The sequence below is a fragment of the Natator depressus genome, chromosome 1, assembly GCF_965152275.1.
Source record: "Natator depressus isolate rNatDep1 chromosome 1, rNatDep2.hap1, whole genome shotgun sequence".
NCBI classification, from domain to species: domain Eukaryota; kingdom Metazoa; phylum Chordata; order Testudines; family Cheloniidae; genus Natator; species Natator depressus.
In genome coordinates this window covers 140,062,674-140,080,585 of record NC_134234.1, presented here as the reverse complement: position 1 = coordinate 140,080,585, position 17,912 = coordinate 140,062,674, and the positions used below count along the sequence as shown (strand labels likewise).

Sequence of the window (17,912 nt, the reverse complement as noted above, 5' to 3'; positions counted from 1 at the left end):
GAGGGAGAGAGGGCAAGGAGGGTCTCTCCTGCTGCAGGGCCCAGCACTGTGGGATCTGTGGTCCCCAAAGGGTCTGTCTTGGTAGCTGTGATAGGGACTGTGAATAACCCGCTGTTGACAGTGACAGCGTTCCAACCCAAGCCTTCTGTTTGCATTGGTTGACATTTTTTTAAAATTTCCAATGCTACCTTCATCTGGGAAAGGGATATTTTTTACTAAAAAAATCTAAGAATTTTCTTTATATTTCTAGTTTCCTGTAAACCAGTGGGAGTCTGTGACCCCATCAGTCTGCATGGCCCTATGCTTTGCAGGGTCTAAAATCCAGATCCAGCCAGGAAGTGTGTGGACAGGGTGTGGCTTTACCATTTCCCAGAAACTTAGTAGCCATCATGGACTTAAATTCAAGCAAAGACAACTGTATTTACACCTCCCTTTCTCTGACCTCCAAGAATAGATTCTATCTGTATGGTGGTAAATTGTTCACTCTGGATCTGAACAACCGTATCTCCAAAATACCTAGAAAATGCCTTACAGCCTGAACAGTCAACCGTATTGAGTGCTACCAATGCAACATACTCAGTCTGTTCCCCACTTGAAACAGTTCTTACAATCAGGGCTTTGCAGCTGTTGTCTCACTCTGTGGAGAGGAACGCTGTCCACTTGAGCCAAGCCCCTTCTGTGCAGACTTGCAATGAGCACACCAATATTACTCCCTTCATCATTCCCACCCCTCCCTTCTATCCTATACTGCAGACAAGAAAACAGACACGCGCAGACATGCAATGCAGGCAAGATGGCACAGAGCAAACAAACAGAAGAGACATCCTGTTTTCTACCTAGGACAGGGTCTCTCCTTCTAGTAGATATTACTTGTGAAAAATCCCATTCTTGAGCTTAGATTACTTCTAAACTTTAAAAAAGTTACTTTTCAAAGTTATCAAGGAAGAAGCAGACAGTCATCACTTATTTAAAAAATGTAGGCACATTAGTGTTTGCCTAATAAATGTGAGCAGCTGACAAAGCATCTTTTCCGCTGAGTACTGCATGCTGCTTGGTGAATAGCCAATAAGGGAGCAGCCTCCTCCTGCATCTGATGATCCCCGTTAAAAAAAAATACCTCTGTAAACTCTACCACCACCAGAGTCTGGAGCATTTCAATGGGACATTTAACATTTCTCTTCATTATTTGTTTCAGACATCACTGGCTAATGAAACGCTTGAACAATTTAATCTCTGCTGATGTTATAACAAAGCTTCCCCCAAATACATCATCATTTCTGCTGTCTAATACTCAGGGTATTAAAAATATGCATTAGCAAATAGAGATGCACCAGTGCAGTTACTCTTGGTTTCACCAGCGTAAGGGAGAGGATTATGGCCACACAAGCCAGCTAGCCTGCCAGGACCATCTGTACACAAAGTGCAGTCAAAAGCACCTGTAGATTACAGAATTTGGCCCTACACTGTCCTTTATATCTGCTCTCAAGTTAAGCAAAGCACATCATCAAATATCAAAACAGCTGACCAAATGTAGGTGAAGATTTTTGAAGACAAACGGTAGCTAGGCACCTGCCTCGCACTGGAAGTCTGCCATTAGTGGCTTTGAAAAAATTTGTCTGAAACATGTATTTTTAAATAAATGGAACATGAGTGATCAGCTTCCACCAGCTGATCAAGCCAGGTCCTAGACCTGTTTTACTACAACTGGGTTTGGAACCTGGCTTTTAAAACACAGCTGTTTGGGCAGCGAAGACAGTACCCAAAGGAACCTCCCCGCTGTGGGTGACTGGCCTGGTAAATCAGAAACCATACTGAAGAATCTATCCTGTTACAGTAGAAGGTGCTAGTGGTTGGCACATTAGGGGTGGTTGACATAAGCACCCCGGATTAAACTCTCCATAAAAGAATTAAAGATGCCATGTGATAACTGCACCCACAGAGTCAGTAAGGGACCTGGGTATCATGTGGGTAAAAGTACTCTCCTTTCTCATGGGACCTTTCTCAGCTCCTTTCTCAGAGCTGCTGAGTAAAAGGAGGGTCCATGGCCAGGTCACCTTTTCCAGACCATGCAGTCTGAGGCAACACCTGAATTAGGGGTTTTCCAGGGTAAGGTTCAGGGGCTAAGGGAGGAAAAGAAACAGTGCCTTGTTAAGCAATTGGATTTGTCTGACTTTGAGAGAGTCCTGGAGAAAGATACAGGCCCAAGGAAGTTGCTCCTTGGGGCTGGGAAGGCAGAGGCCTTACTTGGGGTTCCTGCCTGAATGCAGCCTGTTACAACCTCTGCTCAAGGAAACAGGACATGTGTTCATTTTGTAAATACACAAATTACACTAAGAATATACTTTTTTCTGCCTCACTGATTCCAGCTCCAAACAGGAAAATGGCCTACAAGGCCTCAGAAGGAGGGCTCTGAGTTACTCCAGTGAATTTTCTCCCAGGTGTCTGGCTGATGGGTATCACTGACATGCTCAGGGTCTAATTACTCATCATATTTGGGGTCAGCAAGGAATTTTCCCCCAGGCCAGATTGGCAGAGACCCTGAGGGGGTTTTGCCTTCCTCAGCAGCATGGGGCACGTGTTACTGGCAGGTTTAAACCAGTGTAAATGGTGGGTTCTCTGTAACTTGAAGTCTTTAAATCATGACTTGAGGACTTCGGGAACTCAGCCAGAGTTTATCAGTCTATTACAGGAGTGAGTGAGTGGGTGAGGTTCTGTGGCCAGCAATATGAAGGAGGTCAGACTAGATGATCATGATGGTCCCTTCTCGCCTTAAAGTCTATAAGTCTATGAGAATCCATTACCGCTCAGCAAAGGGGCAATAATCCTTTTTAAAATGTACCTTTATAAAAGGGTTTTGTTTTTGCTGGAGAAACAGCAAAAACAATGACAGTTAAAGCTAAAACAACATCAAGTTTGCAAAAATGAGAGCAACTTTCTTGCACTTCAGAAGAATTCATGTTAAGCTGGTGTGTATCACTGCTTTGACACAGCATTTCCACTCCAAAAGCTCCAGATTCATGCCCAATTTTACTTGTGTGTGTGTCCCTCCAACTTTTTCTCTGTCTCCCTTCCTCTGTTTCAAGCCTGAGATTTGTCACAAGTGTTTTGATATCATGCACCCACTCTGGCCTTATGGAGTTGTGCTAGGGTCTGAAAAATGACAGCGAGAGATCAGGGTTAAATGCAATTTCCTTTCCCTTCACCCATTTTCCACTATCTGTCTGCGTGGTGCTCAGGTTATTAATGGAACTGACATCACTGTACAACTGACTGAGCAGTAGCAGCAGCCAGATAACAAGGGAGAAGCTGACAGCAGCAGATCTAGCCTCACAGATAAGATATAAGCAAACATGCCATGGCTATTAGCTTCAGCTCGGGTCAAAGATGAACATTTCATATGGTTATTGAGCAGAAAACCCCAGTCTTTCTGAGGAGATTAACTGAGTTTGGGTTCTGAAAGATATTATTCTCTGGGGCCAAAGTAAAAGTTTATTGGAGGAAGAAGTGTTGGACTTGTAACTATGTATTGTCGATCCAACCGCAAGTGAAGATTTCTTTTTAGTCCAGGAAAAAAGTGTAGAATACTTTCAAACTGAAAAGAAAGTCTCTCCCACTTGTTTTATCTGCCAGTTGAATGTCATCCTTAACACTGTCATTTTCCAGACAAACACAGAAGGTGTTAACTTCAGCGTCCTGGCAGAATTCCAGTCTGGGTTACTACAGTGACCTTTCCAGATTCCCTTCCTCATTTCCAATGAATACAGTACTCTTCACTTCCTTCCTTTAACCCATCATGTAGTGCTCTTCTCTGCACACATTCATGAGCATAGTAGGAAAAGGATTAACCACTTTGTAAAGACAAGTCTGAGTTGAATGGCGGTATGTTTATTGTCCTCTAAAGCGGTAGAACAGTTCAGGAACACAGTTAAAACATGGTTCAGCCCCACTACATATTCCAGATCATATTTTGACTGTATCAGTAGACTAACCTTTTGCAGCCAGGTCCCCCAACGGACAATATAGATTGGCACAATATAGACTGGCATCTTAGTCTTTGAAATTTTAAAGTATTCCACTGCAGCAAAATCATCACTGAGGCTCAGTTTGCACTAAAGACAGGGTAGATGGTTTTGTGATTAAAAGCACAAATCTGGAAGGGAAAAGACTGGGTTCAAAGGTTTCTAAAGGCACAAATAGGAGTTAGGCACCTAACTCCTAGTGAGTTCCATCTCTGCCTTTGAGCATTTCCCCCTCAGTTCCCAGATCTTTCTGAAGTAAGGTGTCACTGAACAAGAGTAACCTGGCAGAGTCCATTAATGTTTCTAAAGTAGATTTAAGGTTTGTGAAGTGCTTTTAGATCTTTGGATTGAAGGTGCTATATAAACATAAAGGAAGGGGTGGGGTCTTTAGTTTTGGGACTCACTCCTATATATGGTCCGTCAAAGCCTGGTTTTGTTAACTTTTCAGACACCCTGAAACATCTATCTTTTCCTTCTCTTTTCTCAAGGGTGCACTGAGGCTTGGGACTGGTTAATCTGCCAAAGTAATTTTGCATTATTTGGTTTATAACCTAAGGGATAAACACAAACAATTGGCTGGCGCTTATCGACATTTTTATTTCTGAAAGACAGACAGAAATGGAAAGCATTATTATTTAAACCACATTAGGCAAACAAGCTATAAGCTAGTGCTAGGCAGGAAATGGTTTGCCTGTCTTGTGAAAATTTTCAAGATTTTTACATTTATTCCCATCCTGAATAAGGACAAAGTGTCAAAATCTCAAAAATATTCAGCAGCAGAAAACCCCCCAAAAAAGTTTTGGTTCAGATCAATCAAAATGCTATGTCTGATCATTTCAAAGCATTTAATCTCAATTTTGATCATTTTCTAACAATTTAAAAAGATATAATTAGCTTACATTTCTATCTGAAAAGTCATTTTGGAACTAGAAAACCGGAACTTTTCATTTTGAAAATGTCAAAACAAATTTTGCTTTGACAATTTCAGGGAAGGGAGAGGGTTCCAAAAAAAAATTGAGTTAAAAAATTTGTCAAAGCCACCCTTTTCCCCATAAACAGTTCTGGTTTTGACAAATGGACATTTTTTGACAAAAGGAACATTTTGGTGAAAACTTTGTGACCAGCTCTACTTTAAACATAGTTTAGAACAGTTATGGCTCCTGTCCAGTGACCAGGAATACCATATTTAAAGCATTTAAAACTGGTTCAGCTAAAATGGTTATGACTCTTATTCAGTAAAGTGCCAAAGTAGTCCAACTGACTTCAATGGGGTTGACTTCAATGAGAATACACAAGTGCTTAAGGCACATGCTTAAGTACATTTTTGAATTGGGGCCTTTGTTCCTATTATAGATTGTCCTAAATTACTCCAGGCACTGGTTTGTAAAGGCCATTGACCTGATCTGCACCACAGAGGTCAATGGGAATTTTGCGTCAGCTTATATTGCTTGATTCTGTTCCCAGTGAAGTCAATCAGACTTTTGCCATTGACTTCACTGGGAACAGAATCAAGCAATATAAGCTGAGACTAAACTAAGAAACACAGCAGAGAATTATGCGTATGTTTTTCTGTGACTCTGCCCTATCAGTCTTCAGACTGGGAGAGATGGGATTGGAAATAAATGTTGTAAATAGGACTTCCTTAGAGAAAAGTAAAACCAGGCAACAGTCAAATTCAGTAGGCAACAACATTACTTCAGAGTGACCTAGGGATTTGTGCTCTGTAACCTAGAAAGGTTAATTATGTTACAGAAAGGTCTTATTACAGAAGCACAAGAATTTTGGGCTTGTCATTTGTACTTAAAATTTAAAAAGTAGTGCTTCATCTAGACAAATAAAATAACTTCATAAGAAGCAGTAAATTTTCATACTTTTGGAAAATATGTTTGTGTATATAGGTCTTGAATCTTACTCTCAAGCCCCCCATTAAACTCAAGTACAAGGGGCATTTTAGGGGAGGAAAACAAAGGGGTGAGCAAAAAATTAATTTATCCTGCCAGTGTCCAAGAAACATTATTATAGTTTACGTCTCACAATGATCATCTGCCAGTGAATTATCATTTTTGAAGAAGCAGCAATAAATTACGATTTTAAAAATTAGGTTCATCATTAGCACATGATTACAAAAGTCATGTTGATGTAGTTTCAATTTTGGATGCTCTTTTTTCTCTGCAGGTCCATCCTTAGGAAATGCAGCTGTCAGTATCATTAGGCTGATATAGTAGTCCGCTATCAACACTTTCATTGTCAGAAAAAGAAAAGGTCCTTTTTGCACATTTGTTAGCTTTCCCAATAGGCTGCAAGGTGACTCAGAGCTGACCCAGCACAAGAGCTATTGAAGAGGTATCTCTCCGCATGACTGACATAATGCATACAGCACATGCCAAAGACACCCATTGAGCTGCACTCCTCTGAATAATTTAGCTATACTTAAAAAATGAAGGCAAAATGTAATGACCCTCACAAAATAGGGAGTTTAAAAAGTGAGAGCAGGAAGCAAAATGGGTTTTAAAAAGAGAAAAATCAGAGGCCTCCATCTAAGACTCAAAGGATTGACAGGAACAGTATAAACAAATCCTTGATTACAGTCAAATAGAGTACAATAAAACAAGACTAACAAAAGAAAAAGGAAACAGAATATGAAAGCATGGTGCCAGATACTAGACTCTGACTTAACTATGGTTTTTAGAAATACCATGAGCTCCATCCAGAGAATTAAGTGAGAATTGCATGTTAAAAAAAACAACACCCAAGTGTGTTAGGATCCATTTCTTTGGGTGTTTTGTTTTGTTTTGTTTTTTTGGGGGGAAAGGGGGGAAGGATAGGCTGCTTTCAGTAGAACTGGTTTCAATTCACACTTACAGCATAGGGGTTTAAAATGATTAGAAGACATGATTTTGATTATGTGGTCTTATTCCAGAGAGAAAGAAACACACTTAAACTCCAGAGTATTCCAGGAGGAAAGGTGAGATTCCTTGAGATACAGAGCACAAGGATGCTGAAGAAGTGTTCAGAAGGCCACATAAGCTAATACTTGCTAAAAAGGCCAATTTTCAAAACTTAGACTGAGCTGGCTGCTCTCCCAAAGCCAAACTACGGCACTGGTTCTATCATAGGGATCCACTCCAAAGCCTGCCTAAATCAATGGGAGTCTTTCCATCGACTTCAGTGAGTTTTGGGTCAGGCTTATAGAAGGTTGTTGTTCAGCTGACCCCTGGCACTATCGGCAATAAATATGTGGGAGCTAGTATTGAGGCTATCCCTATCACAAGCAGAATCTGCAGTATCCTCTTTGAGGTGATCAATAAGCCTATCAAGCTATTTGCAATACAGTGGAGTCACCTAAATATAAAGACATATGAGCCCATCAAGATCATGTTAGAAGAAGAGAATTTTTTCAAGAACATTTTCAACGCACAAAACCAAAACATACAAACAAAAGGTCTTTTACCTGTTGCACAATAAAGGAATAAACCTGCTACAGACTCAACTGCCCATGGACTAAAAAGGGACCAAATACCAGGGAAACTGACCTACTGCAGTAGAACTGGTAAACAGGAAAACAACCACCATTAACTCCTTTCATTCCAACGTGGTTTGCTGACTCAAAAAAAACCCAGCTAAACAAACTATGTCTAGACAAAATGGGCTTTATGAAATACAGCCATTTCTGGGTAAAATGCTGGTGCTGTTTAACTACACACAGCAACTCTACACTATACGTCATTAGGAGATAATACGGCCAAGTGGATAGAACAGTGGGTTTGAACTCATGAGAGTTTCCCAAGGTCAGATTGTAATCACACATAGTTGGATTTGTCCTCAAGTTAACAATCTTATTCTTATAAAAATGCCATGAGACACTTAATTACCACAAGCAGCCAGAGCAGTTATTTTACGTCATTGGCACAATGCAGGCATAACTGGGTGACGTTCTATGGGCTGTGTTATACAGAAGTAGAGTGACCAGATGTCCCAATTTTATAGGGACAGTCCTGATTTTGGGGTCTTTTTCTGATATAGGCTCCTATTACCCCCCACCCCCATCCCGATTTTTCACATTTACTGTCTAGTCACCCTATACAGAAGGTCAGACTAGATGATCTAGTTGTTCCTTCTGGCCTTTCATCTGAAACATGGTGTCTCCAGCAACACAGAACTCTCTGTTATAATGCTGGGCTTTGGCTCAGTATGACCCGGAAGTCAGAGGGCTACCTAGGTATCCACAGCAATATACTTTATGCAGTTGTTCCTCACCTCAAGTACTGACCCAAACAACTTCTCAACTTGTGAGCTCTGACAGGATAACAGCAGCATTATGGACACAGGCAATGACAGATTGTGGACACATTTAGACAGATGCACTTTCTGTGTAACAAACCAGTAAATAAATACTGGTAAAGCCACCAAATTTTCTGTTTTATAAGTAAAAAGAGAAAAAAATGGTGAGGAGCCCATCCTCTCCTCCTGTGAATTCAAGCATTTTTAGGGTATGTCAACACTGTAAAAAAAAAAAGAGAGAGAGAGAGAGATACCGACCCCTTGGCAGTGACTCTCAGAGTCTGGTTCAATTGACTTAGGCTCAGTGGGCTCATGCTATAGAGCTAAAAATAGCATTATAGACGTTCAGGTTCGGGCTGGAGCCCAGGCTCTGAGAGCCCCCCTTGCTGGATTTCAAAGCCCAAGCTTCAGCCCAAGCCTAAACGTTCACATGCTATTTTTAGCCCCAGAGTGTGAGCCATTGCGGCCATTTTTTGCAGTGTAGACAAATCCAGATTGTTGCTCTGTGTGCTGCTCCCTGTTTCCTGAGATCACTTTCCATGTCTCATATAGTGTAAGTGAGAGATGGAGGGACCTGGTTCAGGAAGCCTTCGGTACCTTCTAACATCCAATTTACCCTCTGCACTATAATGTCACATAATGTTTAAGTTATCATGAAGGGAAGTGAGAATGATGTGATATCATTGCTTTTGGGGACTGCTGATTCACTGGTTGCTCGACATCACCCTTGGAAGTACTGTTTTCAGGGGGTAGACTTCCAACAGTGACATCAGAGATGATGCCAGACATAACATCTTCATATTCACATTGCTAAATTGGAGCCTCTTCCTTCCAGGTACTGGACATCCTAAACAATCTAAACTTAAAAATATTTTATAGTAGTATTATTCATTTGTAGTAAGGTAGAACCTAGAAAGCCCATTCAAGGATCAAGGATCATTGTGGCAGACACTGTACTGACAAATAATGAGGAAGACAGCTCCTTCCCCAGAGAGCTCTCAATCTCCATGTCAGTCAGGTGTAAGAAGTGGACAAAACAAACAGGGTGAACATGGGAGGAAATGAGGTAACAAAATTAACAGTGCCGTAGAAAAGTATAAGTTCAGGTTTCTCAGCATTAGAACATAAAAGCAGCCATACTGGGTCAGACCAAAGGTCCATCTAGCCCAGTATCCTATAAGTTTAGACAAACAGATTGCCAATGTGCATTTCTAAAATAGTAAACAATTAAATGGAACTTAAACACAGCATTAAAACTAATGGCAAAGCTCCATTGACTTCAACACAGCAGGATTTCACCCAGCATTTTAATTTTCCCACACCAACAGTTACCTTTTCATTAGCTTTCCTTTTTGTTCTTGCATCCATCCAGTCATTTTCCTTTTCCAAAATGTCGATAAAGGCCCAGCGAATCCCTTCAGTCAACTCCGCCATCTGCAAAACAAATTCTCCCCAATAAAGAGAGTCATGAGAAACTGACTGTGAGACTAACTGGGTATATGAATGACTTGTGGGATAAGACTACATCTCTCTCTCTGTTTATATGACACCCAAGTCTCCTTCCTTCCCCACATACCTTCCTCCCTCTCTCCCACAACCCTGGGTTTTCTAGTCATAGAGTGCTTGCCTTCATTTTCATCTCTACCAGCTACACTACACAAGTTTCTGACTACTGTTCCCTCCACGACATAATAATGAACAGTCATCATGAGAATGCCTTTCTTGTGCTCATGATGGACATGCTGAGAGAACAGCAGAAGTCTTGTGAAATTCTGGCCATTTGTTTCCCAATCACATGTGTATAGTGCCCAGTATTCCTTCTGATTGACATTCATCCAAAAGAACCATATTTGGGCTGTTTGCATCCTTACCCAAACACACAGCAGAGCTCTATTATTTATCCAACTAGCTTCATTTGTGGACTTTTACTGTAATTTAAATAAATACGGTTTATATGGCTGGTGGCAGCAGCTTGAACACCCAGCTGGGCCCAGTTTTCCTTGGTTTTGCACCTTGGATAGTAATTTACATTGGCACCACAATTCTGATCTGGTAGCATGTTTCATCCACTTGGCACAGGTATAAAATGACTACACAAGGTGTCACGGAATTTCAAAAACAGGAATAGCAACACTTAGATACTAGGGGGAGAGACATTAGAGAATAGCCTAAAATGATACACCTCAAGCAACCCCATGGCATCTGATCCCGAGTGAAAGATTATTCTGCTGGTCTAAAGAGTGGAAATGTTATCAGTCTTATGTATTTGGCTGGGGGAGTTGAACAACAGAGGTGCTTGTAGTCAATTGCTTCTACTTGCATTGACAGGTGAGGCTGAAGACATAGGCAATTACTAAAGACACAACCATGGCAATAAAAAAGGGCTGAAGTTATTGGAGCTGGATCAGGCCTAAAAGTTGGGATAGCAAAAGACATTTAAAACTAATCTACGGATTCAACCATATCACTATATAAAGTTTATCACCTGTGTTAAATTTAAAAATAAACAGAAATGTCAATTAACATGGACATGCAACATGTTAATCAGTAGAGATGGTATCTTTAAAATGTCCTTTTGGGAGTAGAGGGACCCTGAAAAACATTGTTTTCAGCTGAACAGCCATGAATGCATCAGACTCTCATTTTGAGCTTGTTGTGTGTCTCTCTAAAATGAAAGGAAAGCACTTGCCCTCTTTATTATTCAGTTTCCTCCCCTCTTTTTTTAATATCTCATTACTTTAGAGACAATATAGGACAACCAGAACAAAACATTAAATATGACCAAACCTTCTCAGTAATCGACATCCAAGGGACTAAAGTAACTTAAAGAATATTGATGGCAGAGCACTGACTCAATTAACTTAGAGCACTAATGAGGTGAACTCCTTGTGTTTGGAGGTTGCAAGTTCAAACTCAAGCTCTGCAATTGGACCCTGGTGTATATTTAGGTTTTATGCACCAGCTGTAGCAGTAGGGGGTGGGAGAAGAAACCTATTCATATTATCAGAGTTATTACTGAAATTGCTCAGGTATAGCTGTAAGAAACACTGCAGAGACTGTAGGTCAAAAACAATACTATATTTAGACACAGATAATTTTTTTTTCATAAAAGGAGGAGAGAGAAGGCATGCATGGCATGAGACATCATCAGTGACTAAAACCTGAAAACACCATACGATCCATAACTCCTGATTTTCTTATCCTGGATAGCTACCTACTCTCCTTCAGCTAAGGAAAAAATGTTCTCGAAATCAGAATGGCTTTCCTAGTTTAAGAAAGGGGAAATGAATGGAAAAAGAGGAAGAGAAAAAATTATTAAGAATAGACTTGAAGAGCCACAGTTTTCAAGGTTTCAACCAGATTCAACATGACCTCCAATTTTGTTTCTGTGCTCACACTCAGGGCAGCTCTACTCTGGAAGCGCTACATCAGTGCAGCTGCACCACTGTACATCTGCTAAAAACTCTGTATGCCGGCTGGAGAGTGCTCTCCCATCGACATAATTACGCCACCTTCGGAAGAGGTGGAAGCTATGTCAGCGGGAAAGCGTCTCCCATCATCATAGCACCAGTGTGGACAGTGCTTAGGTCGCTGTAACTTGTGTCACTCGGAGGGCGGGGGGTGTGCCTTTTTCACACCCTAGAGCAACGTAAGTTAGATCAACTTAAGCAGTAGTATAGCCCTGCCCTCAGATAAACCTTCCTGGAGGTCATTACACTAGGTTTGTGACACCCCCTTGTTTTTTTTCCCTAACAAACTGTAATATAAACACCACTTTAGGAATTCAGTGAACGATCAAGGAGCTGAAAAAGTTGGATGTTGGAGTGGAAATTCTAGTTCAAAGACAAAGGCTTACAACAGTGACAAAGGGAATCAGACCATTATTGAAAATATAAGGAACAAAGACTTTGCCAAACCAAATCAAACCATTGGTCAATTTGGGATACTGCCTTTGACAGCAGCCAACACCCGGTCTTATAGATGAAGCTGAAGAAACTTGTGATTGACTCAAGCCAATAAATTTAGATCAGGAGGCTGGGCCTGATTCACAAATCACAAATCCTGAGTTTTGATCTTTAGATATGAGCTTCCCCAAAATTTGGGACAGAGATCAGTTATGGATTCCCTATGCTTGCTCAAACTTCTGGGTAGGATATTCAGAATGCATATAGTCAACTGTGCAATGCTGCACTTGCAGAGAGGAGATCCTTCTTGACCCTCACAGCTGAGAAGTCTTGGATCAGATCCTCAAGGTGTTCTACAGTTCCAATGATGATGGCAGTTGGCACCTGCTGATGAACCTTATATCCTGCACTACAAGAATTATCCTTATCTTAGTAGTCATAACTACAAGTGTTATTCATGGTGAAAAAAATTATCTGGATACATTTTTAAATCCAACTACATATTTGTCTCAAAGGCCTGAACTGGCAATGAATGCACCAACTGAATTTAGCTGGAGGGAAAGGAGGGATTTCCTTTGCTTTGTTCTGTTTTTCCCTACCATCCATTTCACTGAATAAGTGAAATTTTTAAAATCATTGCATGTGGAAAGTCTCTCTTTAAAGCTAAATTCAACTTCAAAATTATTCTGCTGGGAGAAAGAAACTAATTAAAAGTTTTCAGATAGAGACTGAGGAGGACTTACCATTTCTCTCTTGTCTTCTTGAAAATGGACATCCACAAACATCCTGCCAAGGACATAAGGGAGTGCTCCTTCTATAAAGTTTACACATTTATCCCACTGAGGCAGTAAAGATGTGGTTCCCTGGATTACCTGTTGGCATTGCACAATAAACCATCAGAACATGCCATTTGAGAAAAACCATGGAAATAACTCAGTATCCTCATGGTAAATTCTGAAAAGTAACAGGCACACATAACCTAACACATATAACAGCAGAATCATTTTACTATTTATGTCTGCATTTTCGTTGTCTTCAAAAAGGATTTACACCAGCTGAGGATCTGCCTCCTTAATGTCTAATTCACCATTTAATGAGCAGGATGCAGCATTCTGCACCAACTTCAAAATCATCCAACCCCTTTGATCAATCCCATTCCTCTGAACCAGACCTGCCAGTAGGATTGCAAAGGATTGGGGTAGGAACTACTGTAGGTGGAAGGTCATCAGTCTGAATGCCTTCAGGGCATTTCTGGGAGGGCAGTAATATCAGTGTGAGAAAGAGCGCCAGCACGAGTGGAGGCTATCAATGAGTGTGTGAATGAAGTAGAAAAGTGAGAGCGTAGAAAGGCACCGCTGAGTGAGGGGAGTGGGGCAAATGTGCGTGACAGTATAGAGGGGCATGAATGTGTGAGGTAGGAGAGGGCACTGGAACCTTTGTAGAAATGGGGAGGCCAAGGCCAAAGTGCCTGCTCTTTCTCCCTCCATGGCTGGCTGCTCCAGCAATGAGCCAGCTGCCCTCTCTTCTGGTCCCACAGCAATTCCGAGTGGGCAAAGGTGTAATTGCAGCACCTCCCTGGCAGAATCTATTATTCTGCGGGTGGTGGGGGATGGGGAATCTGCAGGGACATGAATTCTCTGCTTGTTTTTTTTGTTAAAAAGTGGGGGGCATGGCCCCTTGTTCCCTCAGTTCTGGCACCAGTGGCCCTAGTGCCTGAGAGAGAGCAGGAGGTGCAGTGTGCAATTGTGAGAGAGACATGCATAATTGGATGTAGAATGAAAGTCCAGGGTAAGAAAGAGGGAACGAAAGACAACAGACACAGTAGCAAGAGAAGAATATACAGAATGAGTAGAAGGAAGAGGCTAGATGCAAAAAGCATCAGAAAAATAAGAGTGAAACATACTGAAAAAATAGAGGAAAAGTGATAATATATATAATAGAAGGAAAGAAATATTGGAGTAAAAGAACAAAAAAAAGAAGAAAAAAAGCCATGGAGATAAAGTTAATCTTTCATTGAATAATTTGTAATGGCAAAAAGTTTAAATAATGCAGAGTCAATGTTTGACATATGCATATCTTTTGACTAGCCATTTTATTATACCACAACTCCCTTCAATGTACCAAACACGATTTTGTTTGTGGATTGGGCATTAGGCTATAGGAGGAGGAAGAACTTTGAGGATGGGGAGAGTTAGCAGGCTGTCAGATCCCAGTGGGACAAAAAATTTCATGGTTGGTGTTGCGGGAGGAGGTATCTTGGCTGAGAGAAAGTGTCAGCATGTAGGCTACTTAAAATCTATTGATTGCCTCCACCACTTTGTACCCGCCAGCCTTGCTCTGCTCCCGTGGGCAGTGGATATCATAGGCGGGGGGTGGGGGGGGCTGAGCCTCCCCAAACAGCCCAGCATGGCCCTGCCCGCATGCTGTCCACCCGGCACTTCAGGGCTCGGGCTGGGGGCACTGAGGCCGCTTGAGCTGGCCGGTGGCTATGGTGGGAGTGCTCTGGGCTCCGGCAGGGGAGTGAGGTGTATGGAGAGGGAGAGGGGTGGGCCTTGGGCAGAAGGGGAGGAGCCGAGTGCTAGCCTCCCGCAAGGCCTGCTCCCCAATTTGTTATCGGGAAAGGAAGAAATGCCTGTAGTCACTCAGGGCTGGTCTACACTGAAGGTGTAAAGTCGACCTAAGTTACACTACTTCAGTTATGTAAGTTACGTAACTGAAGTCGACGTAGCTTAGGTTGACTTACCGCTATGCCTACACCATGCTGTATTGATGGGATATGCTCTCCCACCAACTTACCTTACTCTTCTCTGGGAGGTGGAGCACAGAAGTCGACGGGAGAGCACTCTGCTAGCAACACTGCATCGATCACAGCAGTACTGATTTAGCCATAAGTATAGGCAAGCCCTTAATGGAGCCCCTTTCCAGTCAATAAAACAGCAATGTTGATGGACTCTGAAGGGATTTGTGTTCATCTTTTATCAGCCCAAAACATTCTGGCATGTGAAAACGGCCATCAAGGAAGGAGGAAGGTGCAAAATGGAGGAAAACTGGGATCCTCAAGATTTTAATGGTTTCGAACACACGTTCAGGGATTTTTTTTTGGCAAATGAAATCTTTGTTTCCTCTGATGCCTTGTCTCATCATGTAAATGTCACTTGATAATTCCCCCAATGAAATGGAAAGAGTATGTAAAGTTTAAACTTACTATAAAGTAACCACACATCCAGGGAGTCTGTGGCTTACAGGGCTAGTTATGGGACACAGGGTTCTCCAGCTTTAAGTCACTGGTTTGAATCCAGCTTTGGTAGGTAACACAGTGTAGCTGAGGCCAAGCCTGGCCTGCTATGAGTCCTACTAGCATTACAATGGCTAGTGTAGAAAAATGGCTGATACTATAAACAAAGAATTTCTGAGCAGTGATGTCTGGTTTTACAGCCTATGAAAATGACCTTCCACTTTTAATTAATTGTGTGATTTTCCCTCCCTTTCCTCTGCAAAGTACAAACCATTTTCATTTTAAACCTCTTGATGCCAAGATTCATATTCTTCAGGGCTGAAACCCATTGCCAGGCAGGGGCATGCTGCCCACTCGGGGGCCTGTCTGTACTGTACTTAGCACACTGAATGGAATTCACCCACATGCAGGGAACCCTCACATGGCCTATTTACATGACAACTTGAAAATGTTGTGCTGGAAAGTGTACAACCAACTCAATGTATATATTTTCTTTGATTTCTCAAGTGAGTACATAAATGCAAGTAGCTATTTGGTGTGTCATAAAGCACAACCCCTAAACTTTAAGGGTTCCATTTGGGATCTTAATATCCTGCCAGACTGGTTATAGGTCAGCACTCTATTGTACTTGGCCACCAAGAAGTGCCTCATAAAAAGATGTACTAATAAACATGTAGCTGGGATTGGACAGCCAGTTGCTCACATTTTTTCATAAAGAAAATGCTTTTCTAACAACACCTGTTTGAATGTGATGTAACTTTAGTCTGCAGCTTTTGCCTTTTTCACAAAACAATGCATTTGATGGTGCTTTTTTTTTGGCCAACTCTAAGAATGTTCAAATGTTACTTATCAAATGGGAAACTCTTAGGTCACTCCATGTGCCCATGCAGGAAGTTGAGAGCAGAGCTGAGCATATAATGGCTTTTTCGGTGTAGGGGCCAAACAAAACAACATGGTAATAATTCTGGTTTGAGTAGATTCCAAACCATAAGGGACAACTGTGATCATCTAGTCTGACTTTCTGTATAGCAGGCCATAAAACTCTCCCCCGCCCCATTTCCTACAGTGTATCTTTGTTGGTTCAACTCAAACCAGAATTATTACCATGTTTTTTGTAATATTGTTTTTGTAATGTAGTTTTAATGTAACTATTTGATATTATTAAAATCCATTCACATTTGTTGTATATGAATGGAAATATTAGTCAACAATTTATTCATCAAGGGCGTTTTCTGGTGTGGGTAAAGCTGATCAAATTACAGTTCTGTATAAACCATGCAATGAAACCGGATCAGGGCGCACTACTTTTTTGTAACTGCTTTTAATGCAAGTGATGTGCATTCTATTTATTATGTTGTGTTGTAGGGGGGAGTCTCTGTACAGTAGGGCACTACAGATTTCAGTAGGGGCTTTTTCATTGGTTTAATGGGCTTTGGATCAAGCATCAGGTGACTATGATAATACAATGCACAGTATGTCATCCTCTGGATTTTTACACAATCTCTAATTGCTCACAAACTTAATAAATTGATAAATTTACTTTGTTCTACTTCTGAGGAATCTCAGGGCATTGAATTTTAAGCAGACCCAAACATTCACACAACATAACTGAAGAAGATATAGGGGAAATTATGCATATCTCTCACTTGATTTTTTTTCTTCTATACTTAGTTACCAAAGTCCTGCACTTAAACATGTATTGGATAGAGTCCAAAGATATGTCATCAGACTCATGCTCTGTTACTTAATATCTTACTTCCAGAAAGGAGAGTATACAACTACATAGATATGGACCTTTGAAAGAAAAGAAGGGAGGACTGGAAGTAAATGAACAGAACACACATATCCTGAAATCAGAGATATGGTATTAATCTTTTACTCTGAGCTCTAATATTTTCTCTCACTACTGCAGTGATATGCATTTTTACTGGATCTGGTAAGAATTACATGTGTTTGTACATGCACAAGAGATTTGTATGATTTTTGACCTATTACACACACAAAAACTACATTAGAAGAACATTAAAATGTTCCAGAGTCAAGCATTTAAAAGTTAAGAAATGCCAAAATGAAGGTTGCCTGTGAAACAGTAGTAGGCTATCATCCTCTACACTCCTGAGTCCTCACATGAATTCTTATTCCCATTCTCCTTGTGCACCCAATCTCCCTCCCTGATCTCAGTGTTTCTCCCCAGCCAAATGGCTCCCAGTTCTTCCCATTTCCCTGACTGGCTTCTAATCCCAGCCTCTATCTCAGCTACCAGTCCCAGGCTCCTGTCCTCACCATGGTTTCCAGTCTCCTTGCCAACCCAGCAGGGGGATCATTGGTGAGCACAATGCTGTCAGTTCCTGTGCCCAGACCCACCATGGCCTGGCGCAGTAATTACAGGGCAAGTCCTTCTGAACACCTATGCTGAAGCATGCTCAGTTGTTCTGTGGGGATGCACCTGAGCAGTCTGATCACACATAGGAG

At 41.4% G+C, this 17,912-nt stretch overlaps 1 protein-coding gene across 1 annotated transcript in view; it reads right to left on the bottom strand.

Annotated features, from left to right (window-relative positions):
• The window catches only part of PHEX (phosphate regulating endopeptidase X-linked), a 132,328-nt gene that overhangs the window by 55,709 nt on the left and 58,707 nt on the right, over positions 1-17,912 (bottom strand). The window contains exons 11-12 of the mRNA XM_074946129.1: positions 12,949-13,077; positions 9,633-9,734 (exon numbers count right to left, since the gene is read on the bottom strand). Coding sequence (XP_074802230.1) covers positions 9,633-9,734; positions 12,949-13,077 — 231 coding nt within the window. The remainder of the gene's footprint in view (positions 1-9,632; positions 9,735-12,948; positions 13,078-17,912) is intronic.